Source organism: Chiloscyllium plagiosum, unplaced genomic scaffold (assembly GCF_037043375.1).
Source record: "Chiloscyllium plagiosum isolate Xiang-an unplaced genomic scaffold, Cpla_swu_hap1 HiC_scaffold_26, whole genome shotgun sequence".
Lineage (NCBI taxonomy): Eukaryota > Metazoa > Chordata > Chondrichthyes > Orectolobiformes > Hemiscylliidae > Chiloscyllium > Chiloscyllium plagiosum.
Window position 1 is genome coordinate 13,721,949 of NW_028270164.1, and position 21,925 is coordinate 13,743,873.

The following is a 21,925-nucleotide window of genomic DNA, read 5'->3' on the forward strand; positions in this document are numbered from 1 at the left end:
GAGAAGGTAGCTGAGAGTGTGATAGGTAGATAGAGTTGGGGATCACAGTGATAGGAGAGAGAATAGGGAGGAGTGGATAAGTGGGAAGGAAGATGGACTGGTAGGACAGGTCATGAGGGTGATGCTGAGTTGAAGGGGTTGTATCTGGGATAAGGTGGGGGGAGGGGAAATGAGCAAACTGATGAAATCCACATTGATGCCGCATGTCATCTTCTCCTCCTCCATTCCTTTGTGTTATACATTGTTCCCAAACTGAGAGGGTGGAAGGCTGTCTGGTTTCAGCTGGATAATACTGGCCTGTTAGCAGGTGCAGGAACAGTATAGGATGATGTTATTCTGAGTTCCTCACTCACTGAAGAGACACCTCACCCACTGGAATATTACACCAGACTGCAGGGCCACCTGCACCAGGTCCACCCATTTAACCTTATAATCCTCATGTATAACATTGGGCTGACCATTCCAGGACATGTTACTGCAACTTGTTTCATTTGACCTTTATCTGTTGCTCCTTTCTGTAGCTGGAAGGTACATTTAGACCAGAGGCTGTTCTGTCCATCTGCTGATTTGTCAGGACTACAATAGCCACGCCTTGTCTGCACCTGACAGGAGCTAACATAAAGACTGCTTCATCAGATATAAATACCATTACAGGACGTACTACAGAGGATTCTTTCATTTGAACTTTATCTGTTGTTCATGTTAGTAATAAAAAAACTGTAATTTAATTTTCCCACATAATTCCTTTAGCTTTGCTGCTTTAATTTGCTACAATATACTGCAGTGTCACAGGTTAACAGGGGTGGCATGGTGGCTCAGTGGTTAGCACTGCTGCCTCACAGCGCTAGGGACCCGGGTTTGATTCCCACCTCAGGTGACTGTCTGTGTGGAGTTTGCACATTCTCCCCGTGTCTGCTCTAGTTTCCATCCACAATCCAATGATATGCAGGTTAGGTGAATTGGCCATCATAAATTGCCCAGAGCCGGGGTAAATGTAGGGGAGTGAGTCCAGGTAGGTTACACTTCAGAGGGTCAGTGCAGACTTGTTGCACTGAAGGGCCTGTTTCCATACTGTACAGAATCTAATCTAACAAGGGAATATGTACTTGAAATATGAAGCAGTCTTGTTTACTTCAAATTATTTTGTATTTTTTCTGTTTTACACAGTTACGTTGCCTGGGATGTGATACGCTGGGTACTCTTCACTCTCCTGGTGATTTGTTCTGTTTCAGTCACAATGTTTACACGAAAACATTAGGTGAGCATCATGGCCTTTACACGAATGATTTTGAGCACTCTAAGTTCCCCATCAATGAGGTGGCCCTGGGTGGAGGGTTTTCGAAGCAGGTGACACAGTTTGAGAAGAATGGGTTGACCATTTGTGACTGAGATGAGCAGGAATTTCTTCACTCAGAGGGTGATGGTTTGTTGGAATTCTCTGCCCCAGAGAGCTCTGGAGGCTCCAGCCTTGAGTATATTCAAAACAAGATCAATAATGTTCTGGGTAAGAAAGATAGGGAGGGATATGGAATTAGTGCAAGAAAAATGGTATTCAGGTGGAAGATCTGCTCTGATTCAGGTGAATGCTGAAGGAGCCTCGAGGGAGCTGAATGGCCTACTCTGGTCTTACGTCATCTCTCTCCATGATGACGTCATGCTGTTAAATGCTGTCATTGTACCAGCCTCCATCACTTCCTCTGGCACCTCATTTCATACACGCACCCACCATCTGTGTGAAAAAGTTACTCCTCAGGTCATTTTGAAATCTTTTCTCTCTCACCTTCAACCTATGCCCTCTAGTTCTGGACACTCCCAGAGATGAAAAAGACCTTGGCTGTTCACCTTGTCCATGCTCTCGTTTAAACCTTATTGGATAATATAGTCATGTGTCCTAATCTGGAATGAAGACAATGTAATTATCTTTGGGTAGAGATATCAGTGAGTTAGTGTGTATTAGTTTGATTGGACAAAACCTTGTTATCTGTTAAAATAATAAAATACATTTGTTGCTGTTCAAATGAATTGACCTGTTCAGCATTTGTTGATGTGTACAGCTCCCATGCAGATATTAATAAACATATAAACAAAGTAACCTGAATCTTGTCTGATCTAAATTAGAAATACAGCATCAAATCCCTCTTTCTGGGGCTCTCATAGAACATAGGAGGCACCAGAGAACAAAAGGAAATGATATTTTCCCAGGTCAGTGCCATTTTGTCCTTCACATGGGGAGGGTTAGGACCAATAAGGGCTTTGTAATTCTCAAAGACATGAGCTCTTGTAGGAAATTAGGGACATTTGGCTATAGAGAGAGAATGAACAGAAATGGTGAGGTGACAAAAGATCATTGGATCCACAGGGACAACAACATTAAAGAGAGGAAGAAGGATCATTCTGCATCACAGGTAGAGTCTGGTGTTAATTCACAGAAACACCCTACTCCCCATGTCTGTAGCATGTGGAGCACCTTATCGAACCTACTAACACTTCCGAAGAATGGTCAACAGACGTGAATCAGTGACTCTGCTTTCTCTCCACAGGTGTCCCCAGATCTGCTGTGTTTCTCCAGCAATTTGTGTTTTTGTCACAAAAGCACTCAGTTGACACTTCATCCATCCTGACCCAGTTGCTGCACAATAACTGTGTAAAATGACTGACACCCAATTGCAGAGTGGGAGTGGAGTCAGTTATACATATTTTAGGATGATAAGGGGGAGAGGGCTAGTGCAAAGCTCTATGAATTTGAAACCTATTCGGGGCAATTGCATCCACCATGCATCCACTGATTCAGTCCTATCACTGGCATCAAATTACACTTCAACAACAGGTCACTCATTGTCCAGAAATAAACATTACAGGTGATGGCCTCAAGCAATCATTGACTACAACATTGTTCACCCTCGGTGTCTCATTAACGACGTGAATATAATCTGACAAGCTAATTTTAAAGTGCCACTTGGGTTTGGTATTTCTGTAATTCACAGCATGGCAAACAGTGGAAGACAGCAATTCTCAGCTGCCAGGTTCACACACTGTGAGGAGATAGTCTGCAATGTGCAGAGTGCTTGGTGGTGTCGATGACATTTGAATGAGGATACACACTTGAGGCATCCTAATGGAGATATGATATGGACAACATTTCCCCTGATTTTCAGACACTCTCTCTCTCCCTCACAAACATCATCCCTGTCCATCTCTCCCCCACCTCCCCTGCTACACACACACACATATATAAGTCTATGGGGTGAACTGCATTTGCAAATCTGTATTTGTAGATACTTTCTATTCCGTTCAAAAAGCACACAATCTATAGGCAGTGAGTTAATGTGATATTTTATCAATTCTTACTTTCAAAATAAAACCAGTCTGACTAGAGATGAGACTCTAACCTCATACCTTTAATACAAGGTCTGAGCTGAGATGTCACTTTTTTATTTTACTGATAAAGCCTTAAGATATATTCGGGTGGTGACTTGAGAGAAATTCTGTGATTTACATATTAATCAATCGAAACCTGCATCCCCATTCTACGTGATTACAGACTTAACAGCAATCTAGGGTTCTCTAATATATTGCATCCATCGTGTGACACTTTGATCTTTTACTTATAGATGCTGTGTCCTATGTATCCTGTCCCACTGGCTACCTGACAAAGGAGTAGTGCTCTGAAAGCTTGTATTTTCAAATAAACCTGTTGGTGTATAATCTGGTGTCGTGTGATTTTCAGCTTTGTCCACCCCAGTCCAACAGCAGCCCCCCCACATCCTGAATCTTCTTGCCAATGGGTCATATCCAGCAGACAGTGAGTACTGAGCCTGAGTCTGAATGACAGTTGTTCACCTCTCCAAGGAGACAGCTAGATGTACGGCTCAGGATTGATAGTGATGGTTGATGCCTCCATCGCCATTGATCCAGTTTAAGGACTGTCTCTGACATACCGAGCTGCTGTGTTTGTGCTTGTCTGGGCATTTTCACGACTTCAATAAAATTACACCTGACAATTCTGAAGATTGAAGCCATTGTCTTTATCCCAGCACAATCACCTTTCCTTAGCCACTGACTCCTCTATCTCCCTGTCCAGCAGAGCTCTCATCCACGATGTTGTTAGCTCCACACTGAACTATTCCAACATCATTCCAGCTGGCCTTGAATCTTCCACCATGCATCAACTTACACTCATTTATATCTCTGCTCCAGCTTTACATCTTTGAAGGTGCTATATAAATGCAACTTGCCATATTCACAGACACACAAACAAGGCAAGACTTTGAAAGAAATGAATGTGCTTCTCAGCTCATTGTATTTCAAAAGCTGCAAATCCACCTATCATTATGAAACAATTTGAACACTTATCCCAAATATTACAATCCCAACTAATTTGAATGGAATTGATTAATTTTAAAATTTTATCAAATTAAAATGTAAATCTGGTAAAATAGTTTTCCTCCCCAAATTACTTTATTTCTAAAAATGTTTCTGTCTGCAGCATGCTGTGTGTGAATGGCTCATTGTAAATGAACACACATTCAGTTTGGGCCCATTCCATTAAACCCTCAAACAGGTTCATGGTCAATGAGGAATGTAACTGAGAATTATAGAATCCCTACAGTGCAGAAAGAGGCCATTTGGCCCATCTGGTCTGCACCACCCATCTGAAGAGCATCCCACCAGACCCAGAACCCCACTCTGTTCCGATAGCCACACATTTCCCATCGCTAACCCAACTAGCCTGTATTTTCCTGGGCGCCATGACCATTCCACCGAACCTGCACATTGTTGGACAGCAGGAGAAAACACCTCGAGGAAACCCAGGCACACAGACAGTTACCCAAGGTTTGAACCGAACCCAGATCAGTGGGACTGTGAGGCAGCAGTGCGAACCACTGAGCCACTGTGCTGTCCATTTTTGAGATGGTGAGATGTAAAAAACAAGTTTCCACACTTGTTGCATGGTTTGAAGTTCATTGTGTTTTGACACTATAAGAAAAAAGTGTGAATATTATCAAGGGGGGATGTGTAATAGATAGCCATGGATGTACAATGAGACTCAGTGTGAGTTACGTTTGTCTGCAAATTGGAGAGAGCTGTCCTGGCACAGCACTTGCTGGAGGCTAATGTTGTGGGTCCTGGTCCATTTGAAGGACATTGTTGGATGTGGATGGAACAAACAGTGGACAGATGTATCGGGGTCCGGCCTGAGCGGGATGTAGGTTATGAATCACAAAGAGGACAGGTGAAAGGGGAGAGAAGCTTTATCGATTAATCTACAGGGGAGATTCCAAAGGACCAGAAGAAGAGTTATCAATTAAACTGTGCTGTAAACTGGGCCAAAAGGCCCAACAGCACTGATCCTTTTTATATTGTCCAGGAACTGTGTGACAAATACCACAGGAATATTTCACTAACTGTTATAGCAGGGACATTACACAACTCTTTCAAAGGTTTTCAAAAAACTTGCTAAACATTGAGATTGGCCTCCTCTATCACTGGTAAAACCCCAGAGCCTGTGGGAAAAGCCCATTGTGAAACCACAACCCATACCTGCAGACACTGTAACACCCTCCTGGCACCCATTGCCTACAGCTCAGTAAAGAGGGAGAACTGTGTCACCTGCAATATGTCTGCAGCCACGTTTGCACAGCCACTGACAGAAATGCTCAGTGGAGAGGCTTTCTGGAAAGACAGGGTGGGGGCAGTTTTCTTAGAGCCCACGTCAGTGTTAATCAACAGGATATTGTGGGTGGCACACTCTGAGTCAGTCAAGGCTATACTGAGAGTTTTCAGACCCAGCCCTTTGATCACAATCTCTGGGAAGGAAACCTCCTGGGACAGGCTCATGTCCATGTTGTGGGTGGATCAGTGCACCATTCCAGGGCAAATGGGACATCCATCTGAATGGGGGAGGGGCTTTGTGGTAGCTCCAGGTCCTGCAATTGTTTGTCTCAGCAGAACGGTCTTTTAAAAACTGCTGAGTGACCGTCTACCAGGATATGGCTTTGGCACTGAACAAGTCACTTTGCAGGATCCTTGACAACTTGATCAGATATTTTTCACTTTGTTAATAACTGCTGTCTTCACTGTTTCTTCACAGAATCGAATTTTTCAATCTGGTCATATTTTTCCAACTGATTCTACAGTGTCCATGTCATTCAGGGGCTGGGGGATCTCTGCTCTCTGTTTCTGACACTCAGACACTGGTGACCTGACAGCAGAGGGGTTTCATCCCCATTGGGGTATTAACCCCTAAATGTTTCCAAGTGTTCTCCAGAAGTTTACCCAACGTGTTGTTTCTGTTTCCCAGACAGAGTATTGCGATGGTCCTCGTTGGTTCAGTCTCTGGGTAATGACTCCAGTGACACTCCTTCCATATTAAGGGTTAAGGTGGGGCCACTGCCTTCAGCATTGGGGCTGTGGATGAGCACGGTTGGTGAAGGGTGTCAGCTTCTTTAATCTTCTCAAAGGTGAAACCCAGCATGGTTCACCAGACTCACTCATCATCAACCATGTCCTGGTGAATACAAAGCCCCATGTCAGTCGGTTCACCAGAGGGATCCTCACCTTGGAATTGAAACTCACTCCCAGTTTTTCTGCCTGAAATCGGCCCCATGACTTATTCACTCGGATCTTGTGGAAATGGAGCAGATGTTGCCCTCATCCTGCACATTCACGAGAGCAGATTCTGATGGAATAATTATTCAGCACCAACAGGAGGGACATTCTGCAAACAGACAAAATATTCAAAACAATTTTATGTTTAGCTGCATGATTATTATTTGCAAAATAATTCTGTATTAGAGAACCATCCAGTTGTCAGGCAACTGCGATTTTTTTATAAACACTGAGCTTGGGTCAACATTTTTCTTAGCACCTGTTTTGATTTCAGAATTTTCTATTTTTTCAGAGAAAATTAATTCAGGTTTTTTGTTAAACAAAACTGATAGGAGAAAAATGTCTTCAGGGTTAAATTTCACCGTCTAGCTCATTGTGGTTTCAGAAGCTGGCTTCCTACATCCTCTTCCTCATGTAATTACTTGTAGACGTTGCATTACACACTAACTTCAATGTGAGAAGCAAGAGCTGAGAGACTGACATCAAGAACTGAACTGATCTTTGAATAAAACAATGTGGACTTTGATTCTCCTCATTTGTTCCATTCCCGGTGAGTGACCATCCGAGTTGTATATTCCGATAATCAATGTTTGTTGAAGTCCACTGTGTGGTTTATACAGTAGAAATATTTGAATATTTGAAAATACATAATTAGATAAATGGAGAGCTTGTGACACAATGGGTAACATTATTATTACTGTTACAATGCTCAGAGTTCGATTCTCACTCCAGTACATTTTGTGAAGAAATGTGTATTCTCACAAAGTCGAAACAGGTTCATTATCAACCTGCAAATCCTTCCAACATACCCAGGGCAGGGAGCACGACTGGGTGAGATTCCAGGTCTGCCTTATCCAATGCAGAATGACACCTCCCACATTACAACAACTGGCTTCAGGCGAGTGACAAGCTGCAGAAAACTGACACAGCATGGACTTTGTCTGCCCCGTGTGTCTCTAAATATGGAAGTCTTTGAAGTTTAAAGGAATAAATATATAAAAAACAACATTATGAAATGTTTTATCTTCAACTGAACATTTTATAATCTTATGTGACAGAGTTCCCAAATACTTGACAACGGCATTATTAATATGAATTAAATGAAAAGGTCAACATAATATTTCTTTTAAGTGAAAAAAGCAGCACAATAACTTTAATTTTGCCAATGTTTTTAATGTTGAATGTACACTGAAAACCGGAGTAGTAATGAGTCCTCAAACAAAACAACTTGAGTTTGCTTTTATTTCTTTTCTATTTGAAGTGCTGTTCATTAAATATTGTTTTCTGAGGGTCTGTTGCTAAAGTAGATGATTGGTTTATATTTTACTTTGCAGAAAAAGCCTTTTTGTTTTCAGTCGTTAACATGAATCAAGTTGTTTACTCACTTTGAATCCCATTGATTTAAACATTTCAATGTAACGCTAAAATTATTGCTCATCATTGCTATTTCTCCATTCATGAGCAAGAAATTTACAAACACTCAAGATTAAAATTCCCAGTGTCGCATTACTCTCGGCTACAACTCAATGAATTCTGTTCCATGAAAACTTCCTGAAACATTTTGTGGCTCTTGCCCACCAACTTCATGTAGAATACTTCACGGACAGAAACCTGAAGCGTGCATCTCTGTGTTCCTACAATTCACTCTATCTACCTCCCACACACACTCTCACTCTCTCTCCCTCACACACACACTCTCTCACTCTCTCCCCCTCACACACGCACTTTCACTCTCTCTCCCTCACACACACACTTTCTCCCTCTCTCTCCCTCACACACACACTCTCTCCCTCTCTCCCACTCACCCATGTTCTCTCTCACTCTCTCTCCCTCACACACACTCTCTCACTCTCTCCCCTTCACACATGCACTCTCTCCCTCTCTCCCCCTCACACGTTCTCTCTCACCCTCTCTCCCTCGTAGACACACACCCCGTCATTCTCTCTCCCTCACACGCTGACTCTCCCCCTCACACACACTCTTTCACTTTCTCCCCATCACACACACTCTCTCTCCCTCACACATACACACTCTCTCACTTGCTTTCCCTCACACAGTCTCTCTCTTTAGGTCACACACTCTCCCTCACACACTCACTCTCTGTCACACACACTCTCTCACTCTCTCTCCCTCACATACACACTCTCAATCTCTCTCCTTCACACACACACACACACACCCTGTGGCGTGAATTTGCGTTTGCAAATTTGTATTTGCAGATATACTCTATTTTGTTCAAAAAGCACTCAATCTGCAGGCAGTCAGTCAAAGTGACATTTTATAAATTCCTACTTTGGAAAAAACCCAGTCTGACAGAGACTCTAACCTCATATCTTTAATGCATTGTCTGAGCTGAGATGTCACTTATTTTCAGATATATCGGCACGGTGACATGATAGAAATTCTGGGATATACATATTAATCAATCGAAACCTGCATCCCCATTCTAAGTGATTAAAGACTTAACAGCAATCTAGGTTTCTCTGATACATTGCATCAGTTGTATGACACTTTCATCTTATAATTGTAAATCCTGTGTCCTATGTATCCTGTCTCACTAGCTACCTGACAAGGGAGCAGTGCTCCAAAAGCTTGTATTTTCAAATAAACATGTTGGACTCATACATAATGTTGTTAGCTCCACACTCAACCAATCCAACACAATCCCAGCTGGCCTTGAATCTTCTAACTGACAATCACCCATATCTCTGCTCATAAGGTGCTATGTAAACGTACTTGCCATATTTGCAAACACACTGACAAGGCAAGGCTTTGAAAGAAGTGAATGTGCTTCTCAGCTCACTGTGCTTAGAGAACTGCAAATTCCCCTATCATTCTGAAACAATTTGAAGTTTTTTCCCAAACATTATAATCCAACTTAATTTGAAAGGAATTGAATAATTATAAACTTGTATCAAATTAAAATTTAAATCTGGTAAAATAGTCTTCTGCCCAAAATGTTTCTATCTGCAGCAAGCTGTGTGTGAATGGTTCATTGTAAATGAACACACATTCAGTTTGGGCCCATTCCATTAAACCCTCAAACAGGTGCATGGTCAATGAGGAATGTAACTGAGAATTATAGAATCCCTACAGTGCAGAAAGAGGCCATTTGGCCCATCTGGTCCACACTAGACATCTGAAGAACATCCCACCAGACCCAGACCCCATTCTGTTCCGATAGCCACAAATTTCCCATGGCTAATCCACTGTGCCTGTACATCCCTGGACACTCCGGACAATTAGCATGACCATTCCACAATACCTGTACATTGCTGGAATCCGAGGCAGAACAGGCAAACTGCACACAGACAGTCACCCAAGGCATGAGTTGAAGCCAGATAACTGGGGCTGTGAGGCAGCAGTGCTAACCACTGAGCCACTGTGCTGTCCATTTTTGAGAAGTTGAGATGTAAAAAACAAGCTTCCACAGTTGTTGCATGTTTTGATGTTCATGGTCTTTTGACACTATAAGAAAAAAGTGTGAATATTATCAAGGAGGATGTGTGTTAGATACCCATGGATGCACAAAGAGAGTAAGTGTTAGTTGCTTTTGTCTGCAAATTGGAGAGAGAGCTGCCCTGGTACAGCACTTGCTGGAGGCTAATGTTGTGGATCCTGGTCCATTTGAAGGACATTGTTGGACGTGGGTGGAACAAACAGTGGACAGATGTATCGGGGTCCGGCCTGAGCGGGATGTAGGTTATGAATCACAAAGAGGACAGGTGAAAGGGGAGAGAAGCTTTATCGATTAATCTACAGGGGAGATTCCAAAGGACCAGAAGAAGAGTTATTAATTAAACTGTGCTGTAAACTAGAGATAAAGTTCCTACAGTACTGAACATTTTATATTGTCCAGGAACTGTGTGACAAATAGCTCAGGAGACCACAGGAATATTTCACTAACTGTTATAGCAGGGACATTACACAGCTCTTCCAAAGGCTTTCGAAAAGCTTGCTAGACACTTGGGATTGGCCTCCTCTGTCACTGGTAAAACCCCAGAGCCTGTGGGGAAAGCCCATTGTGAAACCACAACCCATACCTGCAGACACTGTAACACCCTCCTGGCACCCATTGCCTACAGTTCAGTAAAGAGGGAGAACTGTGTCACCTGTAGCAATATGTCTGCAGCCACGTTTGCGCAGCCACTGACGGAAATGTTCAGTGGAGAGGCTTTCTGGAAAGGCAGGGAGGGGGCAGTTTTCTTAGAGCCCACATCAGTGTTAATCAACAGGATATTGTGGGTGGCACACTCTGGGTCATTCAAGACTGTACTGAGAGTTTTCAGACCCAGCCCTTTGATCACAATCTCTGGAAGGAAACCTCCTGGGACAGGCTCATGTCCGTGTTGTGGGTGGATCACTGCACCATTCCAGAGCAAATGGGACATCCATCCGAATGGGGGAGGGGCTTTGTGGCAGCTCCAGGTCCTGCAATTGTTTGTCTCAGAAGAACGGTCTTTTAAAAACTGCTGAGTGACCGTCTACCAGGATATGGCTTTGACACTGAGCAAGTCACTTTACAGGATCCCTGACAATTAGATCAGATATTCTTCACTTTGTTAATAACTGCTGTCTTCACTGTTACATCACAGAATCTAATTTTTCAATCTGGTCCTATTTTCCCAACTGATTCTACAGTGTCCATGTCATTCAGGGGCTGGGGGATCTCTGCTCTCTGTTTCTGACCCTCAGACACTGGTGACCTGACAGTAGAGGGGTTTCATCCCCATTGGGATATTAACCACCAAATGTTTCCAAGTGTTCTCCAGGAGTTTACCCAACGTAAACGACAGAGCATTGCGATGGTCCTCGTCGGTTCAGTCTCTGGGTAATGTAGCTGGGGATGAGCATGGTTGATGAAGGATGTCAGCCCCTTTGACCTGCTCAAAGGTGAAACCCAGCTTGGTTCACCAGACTCACTCATCATCAACCATGTCCTGGTGAATACAAAGCCCCATGTCAGTCGGTTCACCAGAGGGATCCTCACCTTGGAATTGAAGCTCACTCCCAGTTACTCAATCACAGCTCACTTCTCCCTGAATTGTCTCTCTGTTGTTGAGTTCCTTTTTCTGCCTGAAATCGACCCCATGTCTTGTTTACTTGGATCTTGTGGAACTGGAGCAGAGGGTGTCCTTCTTCTGCACATCCAGGAGCTCAGATCCTGACACAATAATTATTCAGTGTGAACTGGAGACATGTTCTGCCTAAGACTCCAAATAGTCTTTGTTAAATCTATTTTTAGTTGTAGGATTAATTTTTGTTGAAGAAACCCTTGTCAAAAAATGTTCATTAAAATTTTCTGACAGAGGTGAATAAGCCAGTTGTTATCATTTGAGATTTCAATATTAATACTGAGCTTGAGTCAAGATTATCCTTAACATCATCCTTAACATTCAGACTCTTTAACTGTCTTGATTTCAGATTTTTCTATTCTTAAAATTAAAAGTAATTTCATTCTTCTGTTAAACATGACTGGTAGTAGATAAGTTTCATCAGGGTTAAATTTCGTCATCTGGCTGACTGTGGTGTCAGAAGGTGGCTTCCTATACCCTCCTCCTTATTTAACTTCTTGTAGACATTGCATTACACACGTACTTCAATGTGAGAAACAACCGCTGAGAGACTGACATCAAGAACTGAACTGATCTTTGACAATAAAACGATGTGGACTTTGATTCTCCTCATTTGTTCCATTCCTGGTGAGTTACCATCTGAGGTGTGTATTCAGATAATCAATGTCTATTACAATCTACGGTCTAATTTATACAGACTAGATGTGTAAGTATTTGGAGATATGTAAAAGGCCAAAGGAACATCGTGTGACACAGTGGGTAACATTGTTATTGCTGTGACAAATGCTCACAGTTCGATTCTCACTCCAACACATTTTGCAAAGGAATGTGTATTCTCACAAAGCCAAACAGGTTCATTATCAACCTGCAAATCCTTCCAACATGCCCAGGGCAGGGAGCAGGACTGGGTGAGATCCCAGGTGAGCCATATCCAATGCAGTTTGACACCCCTCACATTACAGCAACTGGCTTCAGGAGAGTGACAGGCTGCAGAAAACAGACACAGCATGTGCTTTGCCTGCCCCATGTGTCCCTATGTATGGAAGTCTTTGAAGTTTAAATGAACAAATGTAAAAATATATGAAATACATCACAAAATATTGTATGTTCTACTGAACACATTATAATCTCATGTGACAGAGTTCCCAAATACTTTGGAGCGGCATTATTAATTATGAATGAAATAAAAAGGACAACATAATGTTTCTTTTAAGTGAACACACCAGCATAATAATTTTAAATTATTCAAAGTTTAGAATATTAATAACACACTGAAACTGGAGGGTAATATGCCCTCAAACTAAACATCTTGAGCTTGCTTTTTTTTATTTTTGAAGTGCTGTTCATTATTAAATGTCTTGTGAGGCTCTGTCACAAAAGTAGGTGGTTGGTTTATATTTCCCTTCCCATAAAAAGCTTTTTATCTTTCAGTCATTAACTTGAATCAAGTTGCTTACTCTCTTTCAATCCCATTGATTCTCACATTACAATGTAACACGGCAATACAATTGCAGCCCATCATTGTCATCTCTCCATTTATAATCAAGACATTTTCAAACACTCATGGTTAAAATTCTCAACGTTGCAGTACTCTCGGCTACAACTCCATGAATTCTGTTCCAGGAAAACTTTCTGAAACCTTTTTTTTGGCTGTTGCCCACCAATTTCATGCAGAAAACATCACAGACAGAAACCTGAAGTGTTCATCTCTCTGTTTTCGCAATTCTCTTTTTTTCAAGGCTTCCTTTTTTCCCATGAGGTCTCTGTTTCCTGCCCTTCACCACCTTAAATCATTCACGTGTCTTTTTCCTTTCTTCCCTCCACTCCACCTCTTCACTTACGCTTAATAAAGACATTTCTCTCAGTAATTATTGAAGTAAATTTACCCAGTCATCAACAGGCTGCACCTCTTCCCCACCCAGGACACAATGTGGCAGCAATTTTAACATTTTCTCAGGTACCATCTCTCTGGAATTATCAGTAAATTACATATATTATTTTACTCTCCTTACACTGACAACAATGTGTGATTGCAAATAATCCTGCCTTTACTGCCGTCAAGATCCTGCACATTGATCTCTCTCTCTCCCATCGTGAACCAGCCCCTGCTAAACTTCAGTTCTCTTCCTCTCCAACTTGAGGACTCTCATCATTTTCCTGGGTCACCTGTTATATCTGCCCCTTGAGCCCTGAAAATGCAGCCCCTGAGCCCACCATGAGTCTACACCACACACACCCCCACCCCTCCTCCCTGGATGAAACCCTCCTTCTCCGGTCGGAGTAAGGACCCTTCAGCACCTGTATCCTCCTTCACACTGATCCTCAGCCGACTCCAACCCAGGCCTGTCACTCAGGCTGCTCTCCGGGGGGGTGGGGGGGGGGGGGGGGGGGGGAACAACATTTCGATGATGTCACACACGGTGGAGTTAGAGCCCACAGCGGGCAGCACAAACCCAATTTCAAGATTGTCCCAAAGCTTGACCAGTGGGGTAAGAAAATATCCCGACTGTTTCAATCATTCCCTGGGAATTTGGAACACCTGAGGCTCTGATAAGGGTTTATATTAATGATTACATTCATCATGTACTGGATGGAATGTAGCTGATTAAAATGTATCTGTTTGTAATAAGCAATTCTTTCCAGTTAAATTTTTGAAATGTTGTCTCTTCAGTTTCAGATGCTTTATGGGCAGAGGAACACGTAACGGGAATTTTGGGAAGAGCAATCACAATATCTTGTCATTACGAAGCGCAGCATAACCAGTCACACGTGAAATATTGGTGTCAAGGATGGAGTCGTCTGTGTTCTGTTAGAGCAAAAACAAATTGGCCAAATGGGAGAATAACGATCACTGACGACAAAACACGAGGAATGTTTCTTGTCACAATCAAGAATCTTCAATGGAGAGATGCAGGATGGTACAGCTGTGGGATCGAGACTCCTGGCCATGACCCAATGTTTAATGTAAAGCTGCACATTTCTGATGGTACGTGACTCATTTTCTTTTAAATTACTCTCTGCTGATATGTCTGATCAGTGTTTTATCCAGGAAGAAAAGTGACAAAGTGTTGGGGAATATTTGAATTTTCTCACAGAATAATTGTTTCTTTCCCACAGAAGCTGTGTCTGTTCCTGGATTTCAATATTTATCCCAACCAAATGTCTCACGTTCTGGGGGTTCAGTGACAGTCTCCTGTGAATCTGCCTGTGGATCCTTCCCCATTCACTACACATGGTCTGAGAAGACCCCATCTCAAGATTCAATGATCTCTGACACCAATAAACTGGATCTACATTGTCAATCCTTCTCACAGCAACATCATCAATATTACTGCACAGCCTCAAATACTCAGGGAACAAAATCCAGTGAAATTGTTCATGTGTCAGTCAACAATGTAAGAGAGAAGAACTGCAGTTATAGAATAAAAATGCCGAACATTGGTAAGTGTGATGTAAACAATGCTTTCTTATTATCTCCACACTTGAAAATTGTAAATGATAAAATGTATGTTTTCATTGTCAGTTCTGATCTACGCCAATGGTTTGTACGGTAATTGGAAAATGAGCAGGTACATAAAATACTGCCCACAACATGCAAAAACTTTGCAAAAACTCCAAAACTCCTCACAAGTTAAAATAGTGGTTGATTGTCTTACAATTTGCATTTTTCTAACATATGGAATTACTAAGTTCAATACGTAGCTAGTGTGACCAGATTTCGGACGGATATTGGGGAAAGAGTGGAGAGCAGTTGTACAAATGAAATATCGAGGTAAAAACAATGACTGCAGATGCTGGAAACCAGATTCTGGATTCGTGGTGCTGGAAAAGCACAGCTGTTCAGGCAGCATCCGAGGAGCAGTAAAATCGATGTTTCGGGCAAAAGCCCTTCATCAGGAATACAGGCAGAGTGCCTGAAGGGTGGAGAGTATTTTGGGATCTCCTCAGATTCTCTAAAGTGCCAAAACCCATCTGATTCATCAATGTCCTTTAGGGAAGGAAATCTGCCGCCTTTTCCACATCTGCTCTACATGGGACTCCAGCAATGTGGTTTGTTCTTAACTGCCCTCTTCAAAAGGTTTAGAAAGCCACTCAGTCAGGGGCAATTAGGAATGGGCAACAGACGCTGGCCATTAAAGACTAAAAGATAAAGAACTAACAGGATAATTGTTGCAGACATTACTCACGCAAAACACACCCAAGCTGTGTTTTCTGAGTACTCCTTGGAGATGGGGAACCTCATCTGTTTGCCTCATGGCTCCTTACGGTGGTTTATGTGTCTGTAGATGAGGTTTTCCATTATTCCTGCAAGATCAGAAAACCATCTCAAGAGGATGGAAGTGACCACTGCCAATATCAGCAAGCGACAGCTCCATGTGAAACCCGTGGTTTTAAACAAGTGGTATATCTGGGTCGTAGTTACCAGCCCAAACCCTTTAATAAACCCCAATGGAACACACCAACTCTCAGATTCAGGGAAGGAAGTAACCGGGATCGTCATTGTGGGGAACCACAGGAGATGGAAAAGATACTCAATAAATATTTTGAATATTTTACTGTGGAGAAAGACATGGAGGCAAGGGAATTCAGGTAAATGAACATTGATGCCATGAAAACAGTCCACATTACAGAAAGAGGAAGTCCTGAAAATCTTAAAAGATATAACAACAGATAGATTTCTAGGACCTGATCAAGTGGAAATTAGGGAAGAAAGTGTGGGTCCCCTTAGCGCCGCTATTTGTATCATCCACAGTCACAGGTGAAGTGCTGGAGGAAGTGAGGGTGGCTAACGTTATCCCTTTATGTAGGAAAAGCTGTGTGGAGAAGCCTGGGAATTACATATCTGTGAGTCTGATATCAGTGGTGGGTAAGTGAGAATCATAGAATGACAGATTCCGTACAGTGTGAAACAGGCCATTCGGCCCAACAATTCCACACCAACCCTCCGACGAGCATCCTACACAGAAACATTTCCCCTGTCTAACGCACCTAACCTGTACATTATCGTGTCCAATTCACATAACCTGCACATCTTTGGACTGTTGTTGCAGAGGGTTTTTAAAGATTGGATTGACATATATTTGGAGAGGCAAGAACTAATTAGGGACAGAGCGTGGGAAGTCGTGCATCACAAACTTGGTTCCATTTTTTTCAGGATGTAAGCAAAAAGCTTGATGAGGGGGAACAGTAATTGTTGTCTCCATGGACTTTTGTAACAAGGTTCCACATTCAGGAGTAATTTGTAAAGTTAGATCACATGGGATTCAGGGTGTGCTTGCGAATTGAATACAAAATTACCTTGATGGCAGGAGACAGAGGGTGGTGGAGGGTCATTTTTTCGGACTGGAGGCCTGTGACCAGTGGTGTTCTGCAGGGATCGGTGTAAATTATATAAACAATATGGATGACAATTTAGATGGCATGGTTTGTAAGTTTATGAATGACACCAAAATTGGTGGTATCGTTGACAGTGAAAAAAGTTATCTATGATTACAAAGGGATCTTGATCAATTGGGTCAATGCGCTGAGGATTGGCAGATGGAGTTTATTTTGTTCAATGTGGGGTATAGCCTTTTGGTAAAACAAAACAGGACAGGAGTTACACAATTAAAAGTACAGCCTGGGGTAGTGCTGTCAAACAGAGTGACCCTGGGGATCTTTGACATTTGCATCACAGGTAGAGAGGGTGGTTAAGAAGGTATTTAGCGTGCTTACTATCATTGCTCAGACCATTGAGTGTAGGAGTTGGAACATCATGTTGAGCTTGTACAGAATGATGGTGAGGTCACTTTTGGTTTCGTGTGTACAGTTCGAGTCACCCTGCTTCAGGAAGGTTATTATTAAATTGAAGAGGTTTCAGAAAAGATCTACTAAGATGTTGCTGTGATTGGAGGGTTTGAGTGATAAGGATAGGCTGGGACTTTTTCCCCTGGAGCAAAGGAGGTTGGGAGGGGACATTATCGAGGTTTATAAAATCATGAGGGGTCTAGATAAGGTGTTTAGCAAAGGTTTCTTTCACGAGGCTGAGAGAGTACAATGTGAGGGGTCATGTTTTCTCGGTGAGAGGAGACAGATCTGAAAGGAATCTGAGGGACAATATTTTCACGCAGAGGGTGTTTTATATGTGGAATGAAATGCCAGAGGACATGGGAGATGAAGGGGCAGTTGCAACATCAAAAAGACATTTGGATCAGTACATAAATAAGAAAGATTTGGAGGGAAATGTGCCAAATGCAAGCAAGTGGGACTGGTTTATTTGAGAAACTTTTTCAGCACAGACATATTAAACTGAAGGGTCTATTTCTGTGCCATATGTGTCTATGACACTGAATGGGATAGTGAAGGGCAAAGTGTTGTGGGTTGTTGGTTTTTCAATTATAGTCAGTTTTGTAACAAATGTTTATTTCCCAATGAAGCCATCTCTGTTTCTGGACTTCAATTTTAATCCCAATCAAATGTCTCATTTCTGGGGGTTCAGTGACAGTCTCCTGTGAGTTTGTCCAGGGATCCCTCCCCATTCATTACACATGGTCTGAGAAGACCCCATCTCAAGATTCAAAGATCTCTGACACCAATAAACTGGTTCGACATTGTCAATCCTTCACACGGCAACATCATCAATATTACTGCACAGCCTCAAATACTCAGGGAACAAAACCCAGTGAAATGGTTCATGTCTGAGTTCCCAGTGTAGCAGAGAGGGGCTGTAGTTCCATGATATAAATCAGCAGCATCGGTAAGTTTTATACAAACACTGAGGCTGACACATTCATTCAATGTTTAATCAAACTGCTCATTGGTTAAGTTTCTTTCATACTGACAAATAACTGTACCTCATCACATTATGTCTCTATGATATTGAACAAATTTGAACAAGGTGTTAACTTATTTATGAGAATGGACAAGATTGTAATAAAGCTTCAGAAAATGCATGCGTGCTTCACTCCAGCTTTGTGTTACATCTCACAGCTTGTGTGTGTTATACCTTTAATAGATAAAGTCATCACTGTATCGTAGCATGTGACCTGAGGGGATAATGGTGTCAGACTCCATCTTAGTCAGGGTCACATCAGGCATGACATGCTGATGGACGGGTGTTACTGTTTGTAATTGAATACCTCAGTTTCAGCCCAGATCCTGAAGTGTCTGTGGTTGTGAGATATGTTTCGCCAGATGCTGGTATAAATATCTGTTGATTTCTCAGTACTACAAAATCCACGCCTTGTTCTCATGTAACAGGAGCTAACGTAAAGATTACATCATTGAGTCTAAATACAATAGTGGAGGCAAAAGTCACAGTGGAAGCTCACCCAGCAATCACAGAATATTACAGGACAGAGCAGGGGCTGCTGGATCCCCCAGAAATACATTGTCCAGCGGGAGCAGTGACCAGCTCAGTGGCTGGAACTTTCGTTTATGTTTGACAAGGATGAGAAAGGTGATCTTAGTAATATAGTCCCACCCAACCTCAGGCTTTCAAATGCTTTAATAAAAATACAGTAGCGCCAAAGTCCGGGTGAGGAACAAAATACAAATTACATGCAAACTAGGTCACTACCACATCTCTCCAGACAGGGGGAGTTAGAGACAAATGAATTCAACAAAATCCATTATTCACAACAAGTCCTGAGGTTCCATTGGTGAAGAGTGCTCTCTTGGTTGTCTGTAACTGAGACTCAGATGAAGCTGAATATTACCTTATGTCTCAATAGGAAGGGAATATACTTGTGACAAATCCTCAATAAAATCATCAACAACATTCACAACAATATCACCAACAACTTCACCAACAATATCACCAACAGCAACAGGAACATCGGCAGGACCCAAGTCTGTCAGGAAAAGGTAGAAAAATTTCATTGTCAATGTTTCCATTAGCATTGATTCCAGTGAGAATAAGTGACTTAGCATAGGCTTGCAATAAGTTTCAATTTTAGGTGATAACTTATCAGAATGTCAATGGTCACTGATTTCATGCAATGTCATTATGTGCACTTCCTTATTGGTGAGCTGAAGGCGAGATTTTCTGAGTGTTTTAATTTTAGGTTTAATTAGCAAAGGGGTTCAATTTCCAGGTCGTAACATTTACAATGTTGTTATTTAAGTTATTGGACATTCATAACAAGAAATGCCAATTCTCTGTCTGCCACATTCCAGTTTAAATGCTTCATTATTCATCTAAGCTCACGGTGTTGTATATGTCAAAGAAGTGACATGTTGTTGAGCCAGGGCATCTGGAGTATCACTGCCAGGGACACGACATTCTCTGTCATCTTCTCCTCCTCCGTTCTCTCTCATGTTAAACATTATTCCCAAACTGAGAGGGTGGGAGGCTGTCTGGTTCCAGCTGGTTAAGCCTTGCCTGTTAGCAGGTGCAGGAACAGTGTGGGATGATAATATCCTGAGTTCCTCACTCACTGAAGAGACATCTCACCCACTGGAATATCGCACCAGACTGCAGTGCTCCTGTAACTATCCATCCACATCTAATAATCCTCATTGACAACAAAATGCTGAGCATGACAGGACTGAAACTTGTTACATTTGGCTTTTATATATTGTTTCAGTCATTCATAAATTAAACTGTTATTTAATTTTCCTACGTAACTCCCTGAGCTGTGCTGCATTACTTTGCTACAATATACTGCAGTGTAAACATGGGATAACTGTTTGAAACATCAAGCAGTCTTGTTTCCTTCAAATTATTTTGTATTTCTTCTGTTTTACACAGTTGCGTTGCCTGGGATGTGATACGCTGGGTACTCTTCACTCTCCTGGTGATTTGTTCTGTTTCAGTCACAATGTTTACACGAAAACATTAGGTGAGCATCATGGCCTTTACACGAATGATTTTGAGCACTCTAAGTTCCCCATCAATGAGGTGGCCCTGAGTGGAGGGGTTTTGAAGCAGGTGACACAGTTTGAGAAGAATGGGTTGACTGAGATGAGCAGGAATTTCTTCACTCAGAGGGTGATGGTTTGTTGGAATTCTCTGCCCCAGAGAGCTCTGGAGGCTCCAGCCTTGAGTATATGCAAAACAGTGATCAATAATGTTCTGGGTAATAAAGATATGGAGGGACATGGGGGGGGGGTATTGCAAGAAAACATGGTATTCAGATGGAAAATCTGCTCTGATCCAGGTGAATGCTGAAGGAGCCTCGAGGGGCTGAATGGCCTACTCTGGTCCTGCCTCATCTCTCTCCATGATGACCTCATGCTGTTAAATGCTGTCATTGGACCAGCCTCCACCACTTCCTCTGGCAGCTCATTTCATACACACACCCACCCTCTATGTGAAAAAGTTACTCCTCAGGTCATTTTGAAATCTTTTCCCTCTCACCTTCAACCTATGCCCTCTAGATCTGGACACCCCCAGATAGGAAAAGGATCTTGGCTGTTCACTCTGTCCATGCCCTCTTTTAAATCTCATTGGATAATATAGTCATGTATCCTAATCTGGAATGAAGACAAAGACAATGTAAATGCTGTTGGGCAGAGAGACAAGTGAATTAGTGTGTAATAGTTTGATTGAATGGAGCCTTGTTATCTGTTAAAATAATAAAATACATTTGTTGTTATTCGAAAGAATTGATTTATTCAACTTTTATTCAACGTGTACAGCTCCCGTGCATACATTAATAAATTATGTAAACAAAGAAACCTGAGTCTGATCTAAAGAGGAAATGCAGCATCAAATCACCTTTTCTGGGAGTCTCATAGAACGTAGGAGGCTCCAGACAGCAAAAGGAAATGGCATATTTCAAGGTCGCTGTACAGAGAAGTACAGCGCGGTCCAACTCGTCCATGCCAACCAGATATCCAAACCCAATCTAGTCCTACCTGCCAGAACCTGGCCTATATCCCTCCAAACCCTTACTATTCATATAACCATCCAGGTGCCTTTTAAATGTTGCAATTGTACTAGCCTCCACCACTTCCTCTGGCAGCGCATTCCATACACGCACCACTCTCTGTGTAAAATGTTGCCCCTTAGGTCTCTTTTAAATCTTTTCCCTCTCACCTTAAACGTATGCCATCTAGTTCTGGACTCCCCCACTCCAGGGAAAAGACCTTGTCTATTTATCCCATCCATGCCCTTCATGATTGTGTAAACCTCTATAAGGTCACCCTCAGCCTCCGATGCTCCAGGAAAAACAGCCCTAACCTATTCAACCTCTCCCGAGAGCTCAAATCCTCCAACCCTGGCAACATCCTCGTAAATCTTTTCTGAACCCTTTCAA

The 21,925-nt window shown here is 42.3% G+C and overlaps 1 protein-coding gene across 1 annotated transcript in view; it reads left to right on the forward strand.

Moving 5' to 3' along the window:
- Nucleotides 1-21,253, forward strand: part of LOC122545571 (polymeric immunoglobulin receptor-like) — a 277,955-nt gene extending 256,702 nt beyond the window's left edge. The window contains exons 8-12 of the mRNA XM_087973387.1: nt 1,168-1,258; nt 14,356-14,670; nt 14,802-15,125; nt 19,397-19,529; nt 20,416-21,253. Of these exons, the coding sequence (XP_087829513.1) occupies nt 1,168-1,258; nt 14,356-14,670; nt 14,802-15,125; nt 19,397-19,529; nt 20,416-20,506 (954 nt within the window). The 3' untranslated portion in view covers nt 20,507-21,253. The remainder of the gene's footprint in view (nt 1-1,167; nt 1,259-14,355; nt 14,671-14,801; nt 15,126-19,396; nt 19,530-20,415) is intronic.
- The last annotated feature ends 672 nt before the right edge of the window (nt 21,254-21,925 follow it).